A 20,359-nucleotide genomic window follows, 5' to 3' on the forward strand; every position below is an offset into this window, starting at 1 on the left:
ACTCATTATTAACAGTGTCATTAGTTTCATATTTATTTTTATGAATATCTGTGCCGTTTTTCGAGGCGTTTATTTTATTTATCCATCGTTTTTTATCCGCCTATTTTACGCTAGTGTTTATTGGTTAATTTCGTTGGTGACCTGAGAGTTAACTAACGCTGTAGCGGCTAAAATCTCTGGATCTTACTCCATTTCCCCGACTGCATGACATTCTCTTTTCCATACCATTAATGCTAAAACTTCGGAACATGTAGCGTATCTCGCAGGCTACCAACTGCTCGGTGGAATATGAATCCAGGAGCGATTGAGGGGAGCCCAATACGATTGCTGGCCCGGCCTCAGATCCTCGAAGTCGGCTTCATTTACTCGACGAAACCCCCCATTTAGACCCAGTATACCGCTCCAAACGAACCTCCAACTCCGCCTAGACCCGCTTCGCCTCGGATTGCAAATCCTTCAAAAAGCGCAGGATCTCTTCAGATCCACGCCGAGGGCGTCGTTTGTCCCAATCATGAGCTACGATGCGATGCTTGGAGCAACCCGCATTCCTGACCGCCGCTTTCACAGACTGCGTCGCCGGAGAAATCACGCCAACTGGTATATGCACACCAGGACGAATGAAGCCAACGTCTACCTCCCGTTGGACACTGCATCGCACCGGTGGCACAATCCGCCGGACCTTTGAGCTACCTACGGCTACGATTCCTTCCCCTCTTTCACGATGACTGGTAAACTTGGTCGGTGTCCTTGGGGTGGGGCTGGGAGCTGCAGTGACCTCAGTGCTATCCGTCGGATAGCAACTGGGACATATTAGAGACGTGGACGGCATCTGTCTCACCGCAGCATGACCCATTCCCTAGAGATACATCCCTCCAGTCATCATACCTACGGAGAGGCACGACACCTTCCTTGGAAGAGGAAACTGGGGGTAGGTCTTGATCGCCCAGCCTTTTTCTACAATTGGGCAAACCCGTGCAGCATCCTCGCTATTTCAATGAGTTTTCCGGTTCCCAGCCACAGTACCAGCTCCGCATTTGCCAGCACCATCAGTAGGGCCGGGCATTCGCCAGCCTTCTCGAACATTGAAACGGGAGACCTGAGGGAAGGCATCCTATAATTACCGAGTGCCTCGAACAAAAGTTAATTTGTATTATATATTTAAAATCAACTATTAATATGGAATTTTTAAAATATTTTGCACCTTAACAATCTTTGAATTATTACTTTTAATTTCAATATGAGTTTTGTTCCAACTGTATTTGCATATTTTTTGCATGATATTCTGCAAAATATTCTCGTAAAAAATTTAATGCTACGATGATTGTGGGGTAAATAGTTTCGTGTAAATTTAAGCCTGACTAAGTAATGAAAATGAAAGGTCAATTACGAGAAAATAAACATTTACATCCCAACCAATTTCAGGTTTGATCCGAACCAAACTAACGACTTAGAGAAAATGTTATTGCGTGAACTACGGATAAGCTCCTTTCAAGCCCATTTAAAATTATGAAGTGATTCACCCTCATCCTACCTGTGAGTCATTTAAAAGGAAAATTCTCAAGGGCGTACGAATGGAAGATTCCGAAGTTCAAAGTCATGATGGGATTAAGGGACGTAAAAAAAGCCTCGAGAAAGATCATGTCTCAGAGAGACGGATGAAAAGAGGTCGCCCAAGGACTGAGCCGTTTTTTTTCCCTTCATGTGTTATATTGGTGTTTCATTCACGTGAGTGAAACAGCACTCATCCAGGAGAGAGTCTCACACTCCAGATGCCGCCGCTTATTTTAGCAAGAAGCAAGCATTTTTTGCGTTCTATTTTGGAAGAAAACTCATCGATAAGATTTTCTTTTCTTCTCTTTCACGCCAAATATGAAAGACGATCCATAATATGGTGGAAGCACTCAGTAACTTTAAATCTCAATTAATTTCAAAACTGGAAAAATTTGACTTATGGAACTGTTAAATGTTAGATAATTTAAACTTTTATACCTTATACTCAACTCCTTTATTCGATAAAAATGGCAGTAACTAAACTAAAGCATATATTTACTCTTAATAAAAAAATATTGTAGACATAAAATATACAAAATTGTTTAATAAGCTGATTGCAATGATTTATTTTCAGGAAATCTCGGGCGAGTGGACCTTATCTCCGAATATGAATACGACCTTTTCATCCGACCAGACACCTGCAATCCAAGATTTCGGTTGTGGTTTAACTTCATAGTGGACAACATCAGAACCGACCAGGTACCGTTTTCTATGAAATGATGTGTGCTGTTTTTTCCGTGTGAAGGGCGTTGTACTTCCATTAAGTAATTATCGTTTGTTTTATACATGCATATATAGAAATGGAATGAAATTATTGACATTGTAATTCCACACACTTGACATCATCACCGATGTAAGTTGTGTGAAATATATGGATGTACGAGGTCTTTTCAAAAAGTATCACGACCTTTGTATTTTTTCAAAAATTATTTATTTATTCATGAATATCTATTTTGTCCCCTTCAAAGTAATCCCCATTTGATATTATACACCCGTGCCAACGTGTTTTCCAAATCTCGAAGCATTTCAACTTTTTGTGATCTTGTTCGGCTCCTCCTTCGTTGCAGTCTTTATATCGTCAATCGTAGCGTAGCGTCCTCCTTTCGTGGGCCTCTTCACTTCCGGGAACGAGAAAAGGTCACTGAGGGCCAGATCTGGGGAATAAGGTGGCTGCGGCATTATTAGTATGTTGTTTTTGGCCAAATATTCGCGCACAAGTAACGATGTGTGAGCAGGGGCGTTGCATGGTACAAAAGCTGTTTTTCGTTCTTCCACAAATCCGGGCGTTTGTCACGGAATGCTTCCCGAAAATTGCGCATAACTTGCAGGTAATATTCCTTATTTACCGTTCTACCCTGTGGCAAGAACTCTGATCTGAATTACGCCCCTGCAATCGATGAAAACTGTAAGCAAAACATTCATATTCGACCGACCTTGGCGCGCTTATTTCGGTCTTGGCTCGTGCTGCACCTTCCATTGGGATGATTGAGCTTTAGTTTCCAAGTCATAACCATAAACCCATGATTCGTGGTCTACCCTGATGTGTGAATTTCACACGACGTCGGGCTTACTACTGGGTGAGCACATAGTACCATCACATACCAAACCGACTTTCGGGTTGATTACTGTGTTCATGGTTTTTTTTAATGGAAAAAAAATTTGTAAATTTGTCAATTCCACTTTATATTTTTATTTTACGACCCAGGGTTGTATATAATATCATATTCAGGTATTTTTAAAGCTTTACCTTCAAATATGTACATTTTTTTTATGGGGCAAAGGTATTGGCGCCAAAATATGGGTTTTGGCATCAGACAGGAGTGGGTAGTGGGGCTTCAGAGAAAGCCTTTTCCACATTATTTAGGGTTGCAAAAAAACTGCATCATCCTGTTGGATCTTTACATAAAATTGTCCTCTTGAAAAAGCTCCATGCGCACAATCATAATCACAACTAATTGCATTGCTTTTCTGGAAAGGAGAGCTCAGGGTGTCGGGAGGAAATGAAGAGGCGACCGGGGAAGGAGGCCGAAGGAAGTGGCGGGGGGCAAGCAGCGACTCATTAGAAAGCTGAATGATGTTCAGGCGACAGACAACACGGTACATGCGTGTAGGTTACAGCGTCACATTCTTCAACCTGAAGATGTTACGCTGCAATGAAATCTAGGTCGTAATAAAAATATTATGCGTGAAAAGCCAAGCGACTTGTTTCATCAAGAGTGAGGAAACGGTATATGAGATACAGCCTAAGAATGGAAGCACAATTTTTTTGGATTTTTAATGGGAGACTAGTTTGATAACATTGACACTACTAACCTTTTACGAGCTTTATTAAGAATTTGATCACCGATTTTTAATTGGTATACACTCACTACGGCAGCATCTCATAACAGGTTCTGTTCTTTTTTAAAGTAGGCATCATTTAGATGGATCTCTAGAATTTTGTTTGCTAAGGGATGAAAGGCTGATATCTAATGTTGTATGGAATGGTATGAATCTTCTGCGATAATTTGACTCTGAGGTGGTAGGTTTGCAGTTAATATCAAAGAAATGTTTAACTTTCGTGAATTGAATCATTAAGTCGGGATATTCAATGAAATTATTTCCATGAAGCTGATTCTATTTTTGAGTGAATTGATGAGTTTATGGAATAAATCTAGTTCTCTGTTGTGCCTGTCCAGCAGCAAAGGACGCTTCGGAACTCGGATCGAAAGAGATCCTGCGTTTCTTCAAAGAAATGCTCTCGAAGGTTAAACGGGTCGTGGCGGAGTTGAAGGTCCCATTTAATGCAATTATTAGTAGCATCGTGCCACGTATTGACCGCGGAAGTCTCGTTCCGAGCCGTTAAGGGGGCTAAACGCTTGGAGGGAATTTTTCGAGTAAATGGAGCAAATGCCGTGGATCTGAGGCGTGCCCTCTCATCGTGTCAGGTACTCCCCTGTCGCTCTCAGATTCCCCATACCGCCGAAGAGTCTATGATGACATCTGTTCGGGAAAACAAACTAAAATCCAGCACTTTTTGACACTTCAGATCAATCATTGACTCAAGCACCCACAAGATGACAAAACAAATAAATACTTGCGAAAAAAGGGACCCTTTATCCACGAAGAATCAATTCAATATGTGCCCCTAAAAACGATAAACATAGCCATGTGAGTGAAAGTAAAACTAGAGCTCCCTGTTGGTAATGAATTAAAAATAGTGTTGTGTGCATTCAGATAACTCTCAAACGCAAGGTAATGGATCAAATAGGAATTATGGCTTTAAATTTTTGTAGTATAAGAACCAAAATATCGGATATTGCATAAACATGTGTAAGTACAAATGAAAACGTAATAGTTTGATCGAAGTGCTGGCTCATGGTGGATTAAGCAAACAGCGAGTTTTTTTCCAAATTGTTCCACCATTTACAAGCAGTACAAGTACTAATTGACTTGGTGGGGGAGTATTTATTGCTGTAAATTCACTAATCAGTAGCCAACGTTACCAATCTAATGGAAATGACATAGAAAGCGCTTGGCGAAACGTGAAAAACTGAGAGAGGTCTATTCCTGTGCTCATTTTAAATGGCCCGAGATTATGAAATGGAAGCTCTCATCCTTAGCTCGACGACCAAATATATAGTCTCAGTAATAAGCAGAGCAAAAGAATTATTATAATCGCTGGTGATATCAATCTACCTTTAGTTGATTGGTGCTGACACAGTGTAGGAAAATATGCAGAAACTGAGAAGGACGTGAAGACCTCCCCCATAAATTCGAAAAATACTCTTTGGAACACATTGTTCACAATAGAAGTCAGAGTAGACTTGACGAATTCCCGACGTCTACGCCCGAGGCTATCTCATTTTTCGAAAAGTGGAAGGGATGAATGAATATAAAGCCATTCCCGTAGAAATAAAAATACAATTCCTGAAAGCAAACCAAAAAACGGGAAAATATAAACATACAAAAGGGCAAATTTTTTAAGGGCTTTGAGAATATTTACAAAATGAATCACCTGGATTGAAGAAAAAAGTTTAACAACCGACATTTAAAGCTTTTAATGCATGTTATTCGAATATTTTACGCGAAGGAGTGAAAACGTAGATAATATTCAAACTTAAATGTGACGGTAAGGAATCTAGATGGTACAACGGAGAACTCAGAGTGGTGTTATGAAAACAAATAAGGCTAAGGTCAGATTTAAAAAAAGTTTAAAAAGTAGTGACCTCGATATATAAGTACATCAAAAGAGAAACTAAAAAAATATCCAAAGAAACTCTAGGATATGCCACAACAGTAACTTTTAACGGAGTCATCCGCTAATATGCATTTCAATGCAATAATTTCAGAGTGTAAAATTCATTCACCTTGACCGGGATTAAAATCCGGTTAAGGTAAATGATTTTTACACTCTGGAATGATTGCATTAAAAAAATATCGTAGTAAAACTAAAATTACCCTGTGAAAAGCCCTACCCTTCTTCACAATGGAGATGTTGTGCGAATATCATCGGAAAAACACTAAACGGACCAAGATAGGATCAGAACATCAATTCAACAATACAAAAGACAACAAAGAACCAGTTCCAGAATCAATTCACCCTAGAGTACTGAAGGGATTAGCTGAATATATTGCCCCATTCTAAGAAAGTATTTTGCTGAAGACGACAGGGCTGGGTTCAGTACTTCGCGACTTGAAGCTAGCTCGCATAACACTCATCTATAAATGCGGCAAAAGAAAGAAATACGCCAATTACCGACATATATCTTTAACATCCCCTCCCCGGACTGCAACCTTGACGTGGTGGAAGGGCTTGTGCGTTCCGATGACCCCTAGGGCTGTGCTGGCAGGAGTAATAATAATTGCTCCTGGTAGGGTCACCCATGCCAGATAGGTCGAAGGTTAGGAGCCAGACAAAAGGTAGTCCACGCAGCGTCTGTTCCTCAGTGAGGCGGCTGCAATGGCGTCTGACCCCAGTGGGGCGGCCAATAAGTGATGGTGTCACGTTAAAAACACTATTGAGGAAGGGAACGGGAAATCACCTCAATTATCATTTCCATGACTTAAATAATGGACAATACAGAAATACTGAGTCCTGGCAACTGCGGGGCTCGGCCAAATCGGCCGTGTGTCGTGCCCGGCAGCGGGAGAGGCAAGGCTTCCGCGGTCGTAATCCCACGAAACCCTTGCAAGGGAAACCCGACGGCAGCAGGTCAGAAGACGCAGCAGAAAAAGACCACATTAGTTAGAATAGGAACGTGGAATGTTAGGACAATGATGAGGACAGGGAAATTGCAGAATATTAAGCGAGAGATGGAAAGGGGAAATATAGATATTTTAGGTCTATGCGAGGTGAGATGGAAAGATAGCGGGGATTACTGGAGTGATCATTACAGAAAAATATTCAGCGGCGGGGACGAGAGCCAACGAGGGGTTGCCATAGTATTAAATAAAGAGGTAGGAAGAAGGGTAGTCAACATAGATAAGTTAACGGATAGATTATTAATAGTAGAGATAAAAGCAAAACCGATGAACATGGTTATTATTCAGGTATACATGCCACCTAGCAACCATAAGGAAGAAGAGTCGATAGGATATACGATCAGTTAGAGGACATAACCGCGTGTGTCCCCGGATGGAAACATTTGATAGTGATAGGGGATTGGAATGCGACGGTAGGCGAAGGAATAGATGGTGATGAGGTGAGGGACTACGGTTTATGCACGAGGAATGACCGCGGGGAGAAAGCAGTAGAGTTCCGCAGGAGACAGGGGTTAGTCATCACCAACGCTTGGTTTAGGCACCACAAAAGACGCAGATATACATGCCAGGTGGCTCAGAAGGGTATCAGCTAGATTATATCCTGGTTAGACACAGATTTAGGAACAGTGTGATAAATTCACATAGCTTCCCGGGAGCGGATGCGGACTCTGACCACAATTTAGTTGTTATGAAATGAAGCGTCCGTTTCAAAAAGATAAGGCAGGGGAGGTGAGTTAGAAAATGGAATGTAGAAGCATTAAATGGTTTGAAAAGGAAGGAATACAAACAGGCAGTAGAGGAAATCATGGAGGATGATGAAGAGCTAAGTACCATCGAAGAAAGATGGAAAAGTATCAAGAAAGGGTTATCGAAAGCCGCAAAAGACACTATTGGAACCTTTAACGCAAATAGGACTAGGAAACCATGGATCACGGATGAGATGATTACAAAGACGGATGAACGGAGAAAATGGAGAAATGTAAATACAGAGTTAGGCAAAATAAAGTACAAGGAATTAAACAATAAATTTTGGTGGGCAACAAATAAAGGAAAAGAAACATGGTGGAAAACACAGTGCGAGGATATGGAAGGTCTGCAGAGGGAGGGTGAAACTGTTGCGCTGTACAGCAAAGTTAAATCTTTATCGGGAAGTAAGAAACAGAGATCTATGCTAACAGTTAAAGATAAGGCGGGTAAGGTAATACTTGACGCAGGAAAGATCCAAGAGAGATGGAAGGAGTATATAGAAAAACTGTATAGTAAAGAACTTAGACCAACAAAGTTAGACATTGAAAAAGAACATGACGTAGAGGAGGACAGCTTAGGTTCAAACATCCTCGACGATGAGATAGAAAGGGCATTAAGGGAGATGAAACTAAATGAGGCCGTGCGGGTGGGTAACATTCCCGCGGAACTTTTGAAATGTTTAGGAAAATGTGGGAGAAAGAAGCTATATGGGCTGATTCGCAGTATTTATGAGAAAGGAATTTGGTGGGAAGACTTTGTAAGATCAGTTTTAGTTCCTATTCCGAAAAAGGTAAAGGCTACATCATGTGAGGACTACAGGACGATAAGTTTGATATCCCACGCAGCTAAAGTTGTTCTCAGGATCATAAACAAAAGGATAGAGAGTAAGGCAAATTATTACTTAGGGGATGAACAGTTTGGGTTTAGGAAGGAGATAAGTACGCGTAATGCCATTGCAGTAATGAGATTGTTAATCGAGAGGAATATTGAACACAACCAGGAGGTATTTGCCTGTTCCGTAGATTTTGAAAAAGCTTTTGATAGAGTGAACTGGAAAAAACTAATGAGTATATTGTAGAAAATAGGAATAGATTGGTGGGAAAGGAGGGTAATCCGCAATCTGTGCATATCTCAGACTGCTCAGGTGCGAGTGGGGAACGGGGAGTCCAGTTGGGCAGTGTTAGGAAGAGGTGTAGGGTAGGGTTGCTCATTATCACCGTTTCTCTCTACCTTTATGCAGAGGAAATGATTAAAGAGGCATGGGAAGAACTGGAGGTAGGAATGAAAGTTGGAAGGGAATTCGTAAAATCAGTTAGGTTTGCTGATGACCAAGCTTTAGTTTGTCAGTCAGCCAAGGGGTTGCAGGCATTGCTGAGCGAACTGGAAATTCAGTGCGACAGGTATGGGATGAGAATCAATATTAATAAAACAAAGGTTATGCGATTTTCTAGAAAGAAGAAAGCTAAGCAAAACATTAAAATAGGAAGGCAAAAACTGGAGCAGGTAGAATAGTTTACGTATCTCGGAATTGTTTTGGACCAACACGGTCAAAGTAGTAGGGACGTAAGAAGAAGAATTGCGCTAGGCAAAGAGGTTTTCACAAGAAGGAGGGATGTGATGACAGGGACGTTGGGTAAGGATACTAAGAAAATACTCGTAAAAACTTTGATATGGATCGTAGCTATGTATGGTGTGGAAACGTGGTGATTGAAGCAGGAGGATAGACGTAGATTGGAGGCTTTTGAAATGTGGGTGTGGAGAAGAATGGAGAAGGTGAGATGGACAGAGAAGAAAACAAACGAGGAAGTACTTGGTATGGTGGGCGAAAAGAGGGGTTTGTTGGGAGAAATCCAATGGAGGCAGGAAAAGTGGATGTAGGGGGTATTGACTGGCAGTGGGATATTGAAGACTGTAATAGAGGGGAGAATGTTAGGCAAGCGAGGAAAGGGAAGGAATAGGATAGGGATGTTGGACGGGATGAAGGGAGGAAGAAAGTACTCGGAGATGAAGATTGGTCTGAGGTATTGTAGGATACTGGATTTTATATTTTATTAGGAAGCACAAAATATTTATCTAGTAGCTGTGTCCATCAAAAACCTACCTTAAGTGGTAGATTACGTAATAAATAATAATCTTTTGCATCAATTTGATCACTAACGTTATGAGAATTCTGCATCGTATGAAGCCACTGAGACACAACCGGCACGGATTTAGGAAGAGCATACCTTGGGGAACCCAATTTGGCCTTTTTATTCGCGATATACTTAGATCGGAAGAAAATACCGCTCTAGTCGATGAAGTATTTCAGGATTTCAAGAAGTATTTCGAGGAGGTCCCATACAATGAATTACAATGCAAGCTGATACGCTATGGTTTCAGTGAGTTAGTAATAAATTGTATCAGAGGCTTACTGTCAGAGCGCAAACAAAATAATCATGGATAGGTTTTACTAAACGGAGGTAGTTGCAATATCTGCTGTCCCCTGGGGAAGTGCAAGAAGGCCACTACCATCATTAATACACATTAATGACTCAAGGTCATACTCTAGCAGCAACCTCAGATTGTTTGCGATTTGGTGGTATGCAGAGAAATATGGACCGCCGCATATTTCGGGCTTCTCTCTAGAGACTTAAGCACATTATCAGAATGGTTCAAGGAATAGGGGTTTTGACTAAACTGAAGCAAATGTGCAGTTTTCTACTTTTAAAGCAAATAAATTGGTAAGCAGGAAATAAAATATGAAAAAGAGTGATTAGTGATAGTTACGGCGTATCAAGTTAAATATTTAAGGGAGCACGCATTTCATTGGGAGCACACGCAGGAAAGTATGCGGATCCGCTTCAAAGAAACTTGGCTTTGTTAAAATGGCAGTAAAAAATTTATTGAAATTTACAAAGATGTCTAATTTCGCTGTAGATAAACAATATTGGGAATACGAGGTGCGTACCTTGGATCCTTGAAAAAAGAATTAGAGAATTACTACTTAGGGAACCAAATTCATCGATAACATTTAGGATAAGAAGGCGAGAGTCTACTGGGATTTTAAGGAGATCTACTGAGAGATCAAGCGAGGCTCTGCAGACATTTAGAAAGCTTTAGAACTTGCGAGTTGAACAATGAAATGAAGGTAATTATTATTACGGCCCGACTCTTTTTAGGCAGGTTAAGCCACAAATCTAAGGTATGGGAGACGGAATCCAGTGCAAATAGATACAAATTTTTGTTTTTTTGGACACTCAGGGTTGTAATAGTACGGAATCAAAGCGATTGCGTAAATAAATAGTGAAGACATTGGATTTACAAGTGATTATATGATTAAACCCTGCGTGGACATATGGTATGTTCGTAGGTGCATGTACATGTATATGTTAAATCCTAGTTTATGTCACCGAAGTAATAAGGTGGTCTGAAAAGTTTCCGACCTAAAAAAGATACAAGACATTTTTTCTGAAATATGCTGTAATTTTTGAGGTCGGAAACTTTTCAGACCACCCATGAACTATCATTGTATCTGTCCACCCAATTTTATTCGGTCAACTAATTTCGACGCATCGGCGTCATCCTCGGGTGTCGTCGATTAGTTAACCGAACAGGATTCAGTGGAAAGATACATTGATATTTTTACTTCAGGAATAATGGATTTTCACTAAGTTAAACCTGGAAACATCGATTCTAACTAGTATATGTCTTTGCATGTAAGTAAGTTACAATGGATTTCACATAAACATACACCTATCTCTGAGAGTGAGTTGGCCTGCATTTTTTATTTTTGTGAGTGGTTTTTTTGCACATTTTACGGTGGAGACATAATACCTCTGCCACACACCTTTGCGGCGCCATTGGGGCTTTTTAGATGTAGGTGGACACATGATCTATATCACACGTGTTTTAACTTATGATGGCCTAAATTACAAAGCTTAGTTTCAATGTTGTCCATATACAAGACAGCAAAAAGAGGTGACAAAGAGGATACTATAGCATGTCCTTCTTTGTGGTCACATGAGTAATATAACGTTCAATTAGCTAATGAGGAAGTGTTTCCATACAATTTCCTCCTCTTCTCCATTCCTTTTTACACCTACGTCATTAAATGAACACGATTGAACGAAATACGAATACAAAGATTTCACTTTTTAATCCTCTACCCATTTACCCCATTTTACCCTTTTCCCCCCCAATCACGTGGAACTCCTATCCTCGGTCATTTCTTAATTTTCTCCCTCAACCTTGAACCCCATGCCCAGGGAAGCTATGCCATTCGTTGAGATTGTGACGGCGGTGGAAGGTTTTCAAGAGGACCTTGTAATGTAAAGACCCAGCAGGAGAATAGAGTATGTTTTTCCAATTGTTGTGATGTCCATAACCTGTGTCCTCAAAACCCTCAACCCTAATTCTCTCTAATTTCTCCTCCTTTCAACCTCATACATTTGCCCAACAACCAAAAGGTATACAGTTTAAGTGAAAGCGTAAAAATGTACGTTAAGATGATTGTATGCATTGAAACTCGGGTCGTAGGGTAGGACTATAGTAAAGCAGTATTTAAATAAACTGCAATTTCTTTCCGTGATAGATGACTACCACAAAGTGAAGCCCGAAATAAAACATATAAAAACAAGAAGACAAACCTGCTTCAAAGGAAATTTGTAGATGAAAGCCCTGCATAAAAGAATCACGATTTTGATAAATTTGATGATAACAGTCTCTCAAGTGTTAAAAACCCCTCGAATGTTTACATTTCTGTCAGTGCCTGCAGTTACTATAGCAAAGTTTTCGACGTTTCCCCTCAGTTTTTGGCTTCCTATTAGTGATACTCAATTACTATACTCAATTAAATTATTCCTAAGGATAGCAGTTCGATGAAAATAAACGTATCTCCATTCGACTGTGTTACACCTTTTAATATCAAATTGCGAATTTTAGAGGATGATTTTATCAAGCCTAGAAGTGCATAGAAACTTTTATTGAGGACTATAATGGCATATAATCACCTTATATAAGATAAATATTTTATCAATACTATTAGAAAAATGCATATTTCAGAGGAAAATATAATATCCTAGTATATCTGTCTTGGCAACGCCTTGCTCGGTAGTGTCTTCATATTATTCAAGCTCATCTGTCAAATTCAGAGAGCCGATTATGGAAAGGAAATGCGTCCCACATTGATGCCTTGCCGACGCAGAACTGCCCAACCGCTGCGGGGCAATCTCAGAGTTTATCAGTGCAAAATCGCTCCTTTTCTTTCGGTTTCAATGGCCTCATTGAAGAGCTCGATATAAAACTCACGTTCTCTCCCATTTTCCGCCATCCATCTCCACCCACGCCCAATGACTGGGTTTACTTGATGAAGGAAAGGAAAGGGAAGAAGCCGCTCGCACAAACTCCTTCGTTGATTCGCTCGAGTGGGTCGAAGGGAAGTGGAAGCAAGGGTTGGAGACTGACGCAGGGGTCGAGGAGGTTTAGGCGAGGGCGCGCGCGGTGAGAGCGATGGGGGTAGGACTGAGGGGGAAGAGACCAGCATGGAGGGGGGAAGCAGGGGTCCGTGGTCGGGGCAGGAGGGGAGGGTAACATCCGCGAAAACGACTCCCGCGGGCCGCGTGGCTTCTCCACCATTCCTCATCCCTGCATCGCTCGATCGCGCGATCAGGATCGCCGACTCGCCCGCAGGTGGAGGCGTGGAAGGATTTCCCCGGGAGCGGCATTCCAGGAAGGAGCAGGGGGGAGGGGACGGAAGCCGCCATCTCCAGAACGACCCTCCCGGATTAACTCATCACATGGGAACTCCCACCTTGAAAATAAGGCAGGCATTATCCGACGACTCGTCTCTTTTTCATGTTCCCATCAGTACAGCGGTAAAACCTCAACCCAGTCCCAGAAATGTGGAAAAAATGCTCCCTCGTTTCCACGGATTTTCTTCTTTACCACTTTGCGGAAGAAAAATCATATCTTTGCGCATATGTGGCGGTAAGTGATAATCGTCCTTTGACCACCTACCTAGCAGATGATTCGATTCCACTGGAATACGAAGAAATCTCGTTAGCCCCCACCTACATTTTAATACTGAGTATAAGAAAATATGTGAATTTAACCTATGAGGGATGCTTAAATGTTGAAGACGTTCGGACTAATTCACTTATTTGGGACAGGAGAAAAAAAATGTTTATATTTTAGCGGCAGCCTTTACCCGTTGAAAGCAAATTTTATTCTAAATTAAATAATTCCTAACTTAACAGGCCCTTTAATCCACATTGAAAATTTTTTATATATTTTTGGAAAAAATCGGGATCAAGGCTTCAAGGAAAATATTCAAGGACTCATTGTTACCTCGAAAAAACAGTGACCATTAGGAGGGCAGTGGAGAGAAGGAGAGAGATGGAGAGAGAGGGAAGGAGGAGAGGGTGGACCAGCGAAGAATAGAAGCCTTTGAAGCATAGATCTGGAGGTGAATGCTGGAGATGAAATGGACAGACGAAGTAACGAACGAGAAAGTATATAGGAGAGCAGACGAGGATTGGACCATGTGGAGAAATCTACGGCAAAGAAGAAATAGATGGATCGGACACACATTGAGGCACAATGGATTGATTAGGAATATAATAGAAGGAATGCAAGATTCCAAGAGGAAGACCAAGAGACAAGTACATAGGACAAATTAAGAAAGACATAAAACAGAGAGGGTATCCAAGGGTTGAGGGAATTGACATTAAATAGAGTAGAATGGAGGGCTGCAGTAAACCAATCCTAGGATGGAAGTACTGATGTTGATGATGATCGTAAATTAAGAGGGATACTTATCGCAGCAATAACGCGGTTCAAAACAATAACTATACGACACGCGTAAAAAATTCGTCTGAAAAGGAAAAGCAATGCTGAATTGTTTCCTATAAAATACATGAGGCCAAGCAACATGGCCAGTCATATGTTCCATTTCCTGGTGTGACATTCATCTTCTAAATGTGAAGCTTCAGAAATGAAGAAGACGTTCTTTATGATATTATATAATGTAGAAACGTGAACTAAGATTTGTTTAGAAGGGCTGCAAAAATGAACTCTGTGTGAGGGCCTCATGCCGGCTCTCAAATTATAACGAAAAGTATATACTCGTAGATATATTTAGATAGAGATAGTTTTACGCAAATAACATTAAGTAAATTATTAATTAGATAAAAATAACCAAGTGACAACAATGCAAAAATATTTAATACAAATAGCCTAAAAAGAGGATTCCACGACTATATTTTCTCCTATCGGGACAGTTTCCCTCAAAAAGTTTATAGCTCTGTTTAAGGAGTTAGAGTCATCCCCAAAAAACTTACCTAAACCATCCATTCTACGATGGGTATGAAAATAGATTACTCCAGGAACCTGGCAAGTCATTCTCCAGCCACAGCTGGTCGAGGGTGTTGAGGACCTCCACCAATGCAATCTCAGGAATATTCCTGAGGAACGAACGCATAGTGGATTTTGCCCGGAGAGAGGGCGTCTGAAATTGCTGGCTTTCATTCTCAGAGGGAGAAGAACATGCTGTATTCATCTTTTGTCCCTGAATGTTCCCTGAAGTTCGAACAGATCCTCTTGCATTACATTTAAAAATGTGATGTTATAATTGTCATTTCCAATGGTGTCAGCAAACGGTTGGGCAACAATCTCGCTAATTTTGAAGGTGAACTTATCAAGCTGACAGCGACAAGTAGGTGTAGGATTCCATGCAAGGGTTTGGAACAGAGGGTTTCATTTACTGGATTCCACACATGCGTGATTGGGATTCTATGGTTGACGTTGGAAACATTTCCCCTCATTTGGATACCTTTGCTGCATTCCGCCATGGGACGACGACACTTTCCGGCTGGCACTGCGATGAGCGATTACGCGAACACGTCGACGTTTTGCAAGGCGTCAGAGCTGCCATTGTGTGTCAAATAGAGCTCTCCCTTTTAGTGTCCAATTTGATCGGCGGATGAGGCAAGCTTCTGGATGATTAAAAATAGAAGGACTTTCTCCTTTTACTGGAAGAAGGGGAAAATGATCACTCCATCAGTTCAATGATCATGGACGGAAAATTACATTTTTGTAGCCAGACTGCTCGAACAAATTGCAAAATCTCTAACTAAGAACTCACCATTAAACCTATAAAATCACCATGACTTCAATAAAAAAATTTTAAAATATTAAAGAATAAAACTTGAAGAAATCCTTCCCTTTCTGTTGCCCTGGGCCCTACAGCCTACTCAAAGGGAGGTTACTTACTTCAATGCATCCGCATTGAAATCGCCCCATAAAAGAAAAGGCCGTGGTACCTGCGGACAAGGTCCTCCAGATTGAACCGGATGAACGGTCCACCCTCCGGTAAATAAACGTTGAAAATGGTTATTTTTGTGGATCGGACGCGGTAGCATCCACAGCTTTGATTGGTATTGTTAGTAGCGTATGGGTGGTTGCTTTTTGGTAGGCCTACCAAAAAGCAACCACCTTAAACAAGCACCAATCCACCTTGGGCTCGCTGCCCACTTGTGTCGTCCATTCGAAAAACCGCATAGCCCCTTAAAAACCTTGCGTATTGATTGTTTCCCGTTCGACTGCAGATTTGAAATGAGACTCTCGCAGACATATGCTAGGCAGGTTGACATCCTGTATTAATACGATCAACTCCTCCCCGTGCCGTTAAAAACCATTGCTGTTCTACTGCAACAAAAAGCAATTTTTAAGGTTTAAAATAATTAAATATAAAATACAAGTACATTTGGCGATATTTCTAAGCTGCTCTGAGGTTGTAGTTGCTGGGATGAAGCCATCTGCAACCGCGGAGCTTTTTGTTTTTGAAATTCTATTTTCAGTTCGCGTGGAGACTCCTGCTTTTTTAATTGGCAGAGTCTGTGGCGAATGTGCCAGAGAAAGTAGGGGCATTAATTTCCCTTAGCATTTTTCGCGCTTTCAAGAATGAAGGTTTATTTTAAGTTTTCATTTCCATTATTTTCTTTTCCACTCGCAATTTAGGGCAGTCATGGGTATGTACGGAATGCGTTCTTTCACAAGTGACGCGGAAGGGCTCGGAGTCGCAGTTCGTCCCGTCGTGTTTGGCCTTGCATCAACGTGGACAGATTGGATTGCCCTCGCGTCAAAGAGATATGCGACCGACGCGTTGGCAGGTGAGGCAGCGCATACGGGGTCGGGATGAACGGTCGTGCTGGGATGCTGTCGTACCCTGTAGAAACCTCTTCAGGGAGCTGGTCTAAAGAGAACGTGAGGGCAATTGAGGGCGCATTGATTGTCTCCCCGTTTCTCTTTGTTACCAATCGGCGAGCGCCGTTGACTTCTCGTGAGGCCATCTCTGTATTAATCTCTTCGATGTCTACGCGTAACAATTCAAAATGCGATATTGCACTCCGACTTGTGTTGAGGATCTTATTGGTTTCGACCTGGACTGGAATGTTGTGTAATAGTTTGATTTCCGGGAGATGTTCGCTCTGCTACTTGCTTGCCGTTTCTATTAAAAGTCTACCTTTGTGTAACCTTTTGACGCTCTAAAGTTCTTCAGCTGTAGAATTCGATAAAGCAAGATATAGAAGGGAGACTCTGGTAAATCTTTCCCCTTCCATGGACCACTGCATTATTTAATATTTATTGCTAGCACTTACTAGATTACAGGGTTCGTCCGGAAAATAAGTGTACTGAGCTCAGGAAAAAAATTTTATTGCACTTTTACATATCTTAAGCTAATATTCCTCAAAATAGGACCCTTGTGAGTCGATACACTTGTTCCAGCGGCGTTCCCATTCCTGGAACGCTCCCGCGAAGGCATCATCGGGAACCTCTCGAAGACTCGTCGTCGACCTCTTCTCTGCCCTCCAAGAACATCTTGTGCCACCGAAAGATCATGTTTCTGAACATGGCTGACTCCCCGTAAGCCTGGTTAATCATACCGACAGTTTCGGTAGACGATTTTCCTAGCTTTACCGCAAATTTGATGTAATAACGCTGCTCCAAAAACTTCGGCATCGCGTTCCGTGACGTGGGTTGAGCGTGGAGGTTCGCGTTAACAGAGCTCCTCACTACACCACAGCTCAGAGCCGACTGCCTTTTTCAGCGTCGCTTGCCAACATACCCCCCTCCAATGGCAGCCCGTCAGAGCGGTGCTGGGCGCGCCGCTCCAGGCTCCTGGAGCGGCGCGCCCAGCCCAGGAGTCAGTACACTTATTTTCCGGACGAACCCTGTATCTCCCCCGCCCGCGACGGGACGGGATCTTTTGGGTGGTGGGAGTGGATTGCCCTCCATTCCATCATAAGGAGTCATCCCCCGGCCTGCTCACCCCCCAAGGAGCCACGCATTCGGGACGCCGCCCCGCCCCCGGTCGCCAGGGCTAGCTCGAGGGATGTAGCGCTTCGGAAGTGGATGTCTGCTTCGCGGTAGAATCTTCAATGCAAGGGCCCGCCAGAACCCATTCACCTCCGCCCACCTCATCCGGACCCTTGGCTCTCGCCACTGGAACGAAGGCGTGACGGAAGTTGATTGACCGGGGGTGATTGGCCCCCTGCCGCCCGTTTGCACGAAATCCAGGGTCGAAGAGAGATATCGCTTCCATACGGGGCATCCAAAACGGGCTGGGAACCAGAGCGCTCACGCCCTTCCCTTCCTTCCCTTCCTTCCCTCACTTGCGGGTCTAAACTCCCGGCTGGATATCGGGCCAGTTGGTGTGGCCGAACACAGATAGCAGATTCCTAAGGCTATCCCTCGCTTACTAGGGTTTTTTTCGGGGTTGTATCCCAACAGTTTTAGTCGCCTCTGACGACAAGCAGGGATACTGCGGGAGTAATCTCAATCCACTCAATCCAAACGACACACTCAGTCCACCTAATGATATTACTTTTCCACCTCTATCTCGAGAATTAATTTCTAATTTGGAATATTTATCCGAAACCTGCGAAGTTATTATTTTGGCCCAGGAATTTTTTCCCTGTTGGCGAAAGCAGATAAAAATGTCCGAGAAAATCGTTTGCTGGCTTAGTATCCTGAGCGGTGAAAACGGTCAACAAGGGGACCGAGAACTGCGATATGTCCGACCATTCACAAAAATTGTTCTCTGGTAGAAAAATTTCTTCTTGTTAGACGCACCACACGATTGCTACGGAAAGCTAGGAATTCGCTTAATTGTGTGCGAGGTGAGCACCAAAAACGCTTGTCGACCGACCCACAGAACAATGCACGTTTAATGGATGGGAGTTCACTCCCGGCCTTGCACTTCTTGCAAACCACTTTCACGTTCTTTATGCGCATGAAACAGCAGATTGGACGGCAACGATTTGAAGACGATGAGGGGTTCAGGACCGCCGTTGTCAACTGATTCGATTTCGACGAACATCTATGCTGAGGCATTTGAGAAGCTGGGGCAGCCTTACGAAAAGTTCTTAGCCGTGAACGGCGATTATTTAGAGCGGTGAAGCAAGATCGTAGGATACTCAAACGGTCGATAAAAACTTTTTCTAAAGAATACTTTTCATATGATCGAGCGGTCCTAACTCTTCGAATATGCCTCGTACCATGAGATGTATAAAATATAGTGTAAAAACTCTTGTCAAGATGTGCTAATAAAAATATGATAACGGGGATTCCTCACAATTTCCAGAAGTTAGGCAGGGAATTCTTAACAATATAATAAAAACATTTTCTGTGTTCCCCAGCGTATCGTTGCATTCACTATTTCTCTTTTCCGTTTCTTGGTATTCGAGTCGTGCGGACTCATATTTCTGAGCTGCGACGCCAAAACCACATGCTTCTCTTTACATTACATTACCAATTCCACTCCACACTCTTCAAGTTTTCTTCGGGAATTCCGTAGTTGTAAGTTTGAAAGCCTTTGGGTGTAACATATCTAATTTATGCCTAGCAATCGCAATCTACTAGTTTTTAAAATAATTCCTGTCTAACTTAATAATATTATAAGGATGCTTACTATATAATCATGCGTATAATGTCCATTTTCTTGGAATAGATATTGATTTAAAATTGTAGAGAATTGTTGTAAAATTACTTAAGAGACATCAATGTGGAGCACATATTTCTTTTACGAATCTGAGACAATTTAGCGGACAATCAAATTCACATCTCTAAATGAATGACGAACAACGATCACAGATATATTACGTATAAAATGATGCTTTGATAAACCTTCCAGTTATTCCACAATATTTCACACTCCGTATTAAGCATTAATAATAAATATCAACAATAACAGCGAAAATATAACATTTAATAGCCATAGCAGCATCTTTTAGAGGGTTTAAAATTGTAATCCCTATATTTCCCTAATTTGTTTTAAATGTCACGAAGACCTGCATTTTCAAATCCTTATCACATCAGTTGTCATCAACATCCGTTAATTACTAAGACATGAAATATTTTATTTTATGGTTTCCAGGTAGGAATTATGTGCATGAAGAGGTATAACAAACGCCGTGTAAATCAGGAAATTCACATTTAAGATTCAAGGAGACACAGACTGTAATTTACCGCTGAGAGAATAGAATTCGTAAAGAAGGAATTATTAGAAATCCTCATCCCATTTTGCATTCATGAAGTGGTCTAGGACTAATAACGAGGATTTCTACCAATTCAAAGCACCGTGCACTACGGCATCCGAAGGGATAAAGTAATGCTGAAATCCTTGGGGTACACAAAGATGCGCCTGATTATTTGTGCACTTACTCGTATATTCACTCTGCTGCTTTTTCGCTGATTTCCAGAGAATATTAAACAAGGCAAGACTCGAGAGACTCGGTATCTCAAGCAGGCACGATAAATAGGTTAACAAAGTAAAAATATA

At 41.8% G+C, this 20,359-nt stretch overlaps 1 protein-coding gene across 1 annotated transcript in view; it reads left to right on the plus strand.

Moving 5' to 3' along the window:
- LOC139687065 (cytosolic carboxypeptidase 6) overlaps positions 1-20,359 on the plus strand; it is a 1,035,710-nt gene that overhangs the window by 442,404 nt on the left and 572,947 nt on the right. The window contains exon 3 of the mRNA XM_071584170.1: positions 2,126-2,250. Coding sequence (XP_071440271.1) covers positions 2,126-2,250 — 125 coding nt within the window. The remainder of the gene's footprint in view (positions 1-2,125; positions 2,251-20,359) is intronic.

Source organism: Hetaerina americana, unplaced genomic scaffold (assembly GCF_022747635.1).
Source record: "Hetaerina americana unplaced genomic scaffold, ioHetAmer1.1.p SCAF_16, whole genome shotgun sequence".
Lineage (NCBI taxonomy): Eukaryota > Metazoa > Arthropoda > Insecta > Odonata > Calopterygidae > Hetaerina > Hetaerina americana.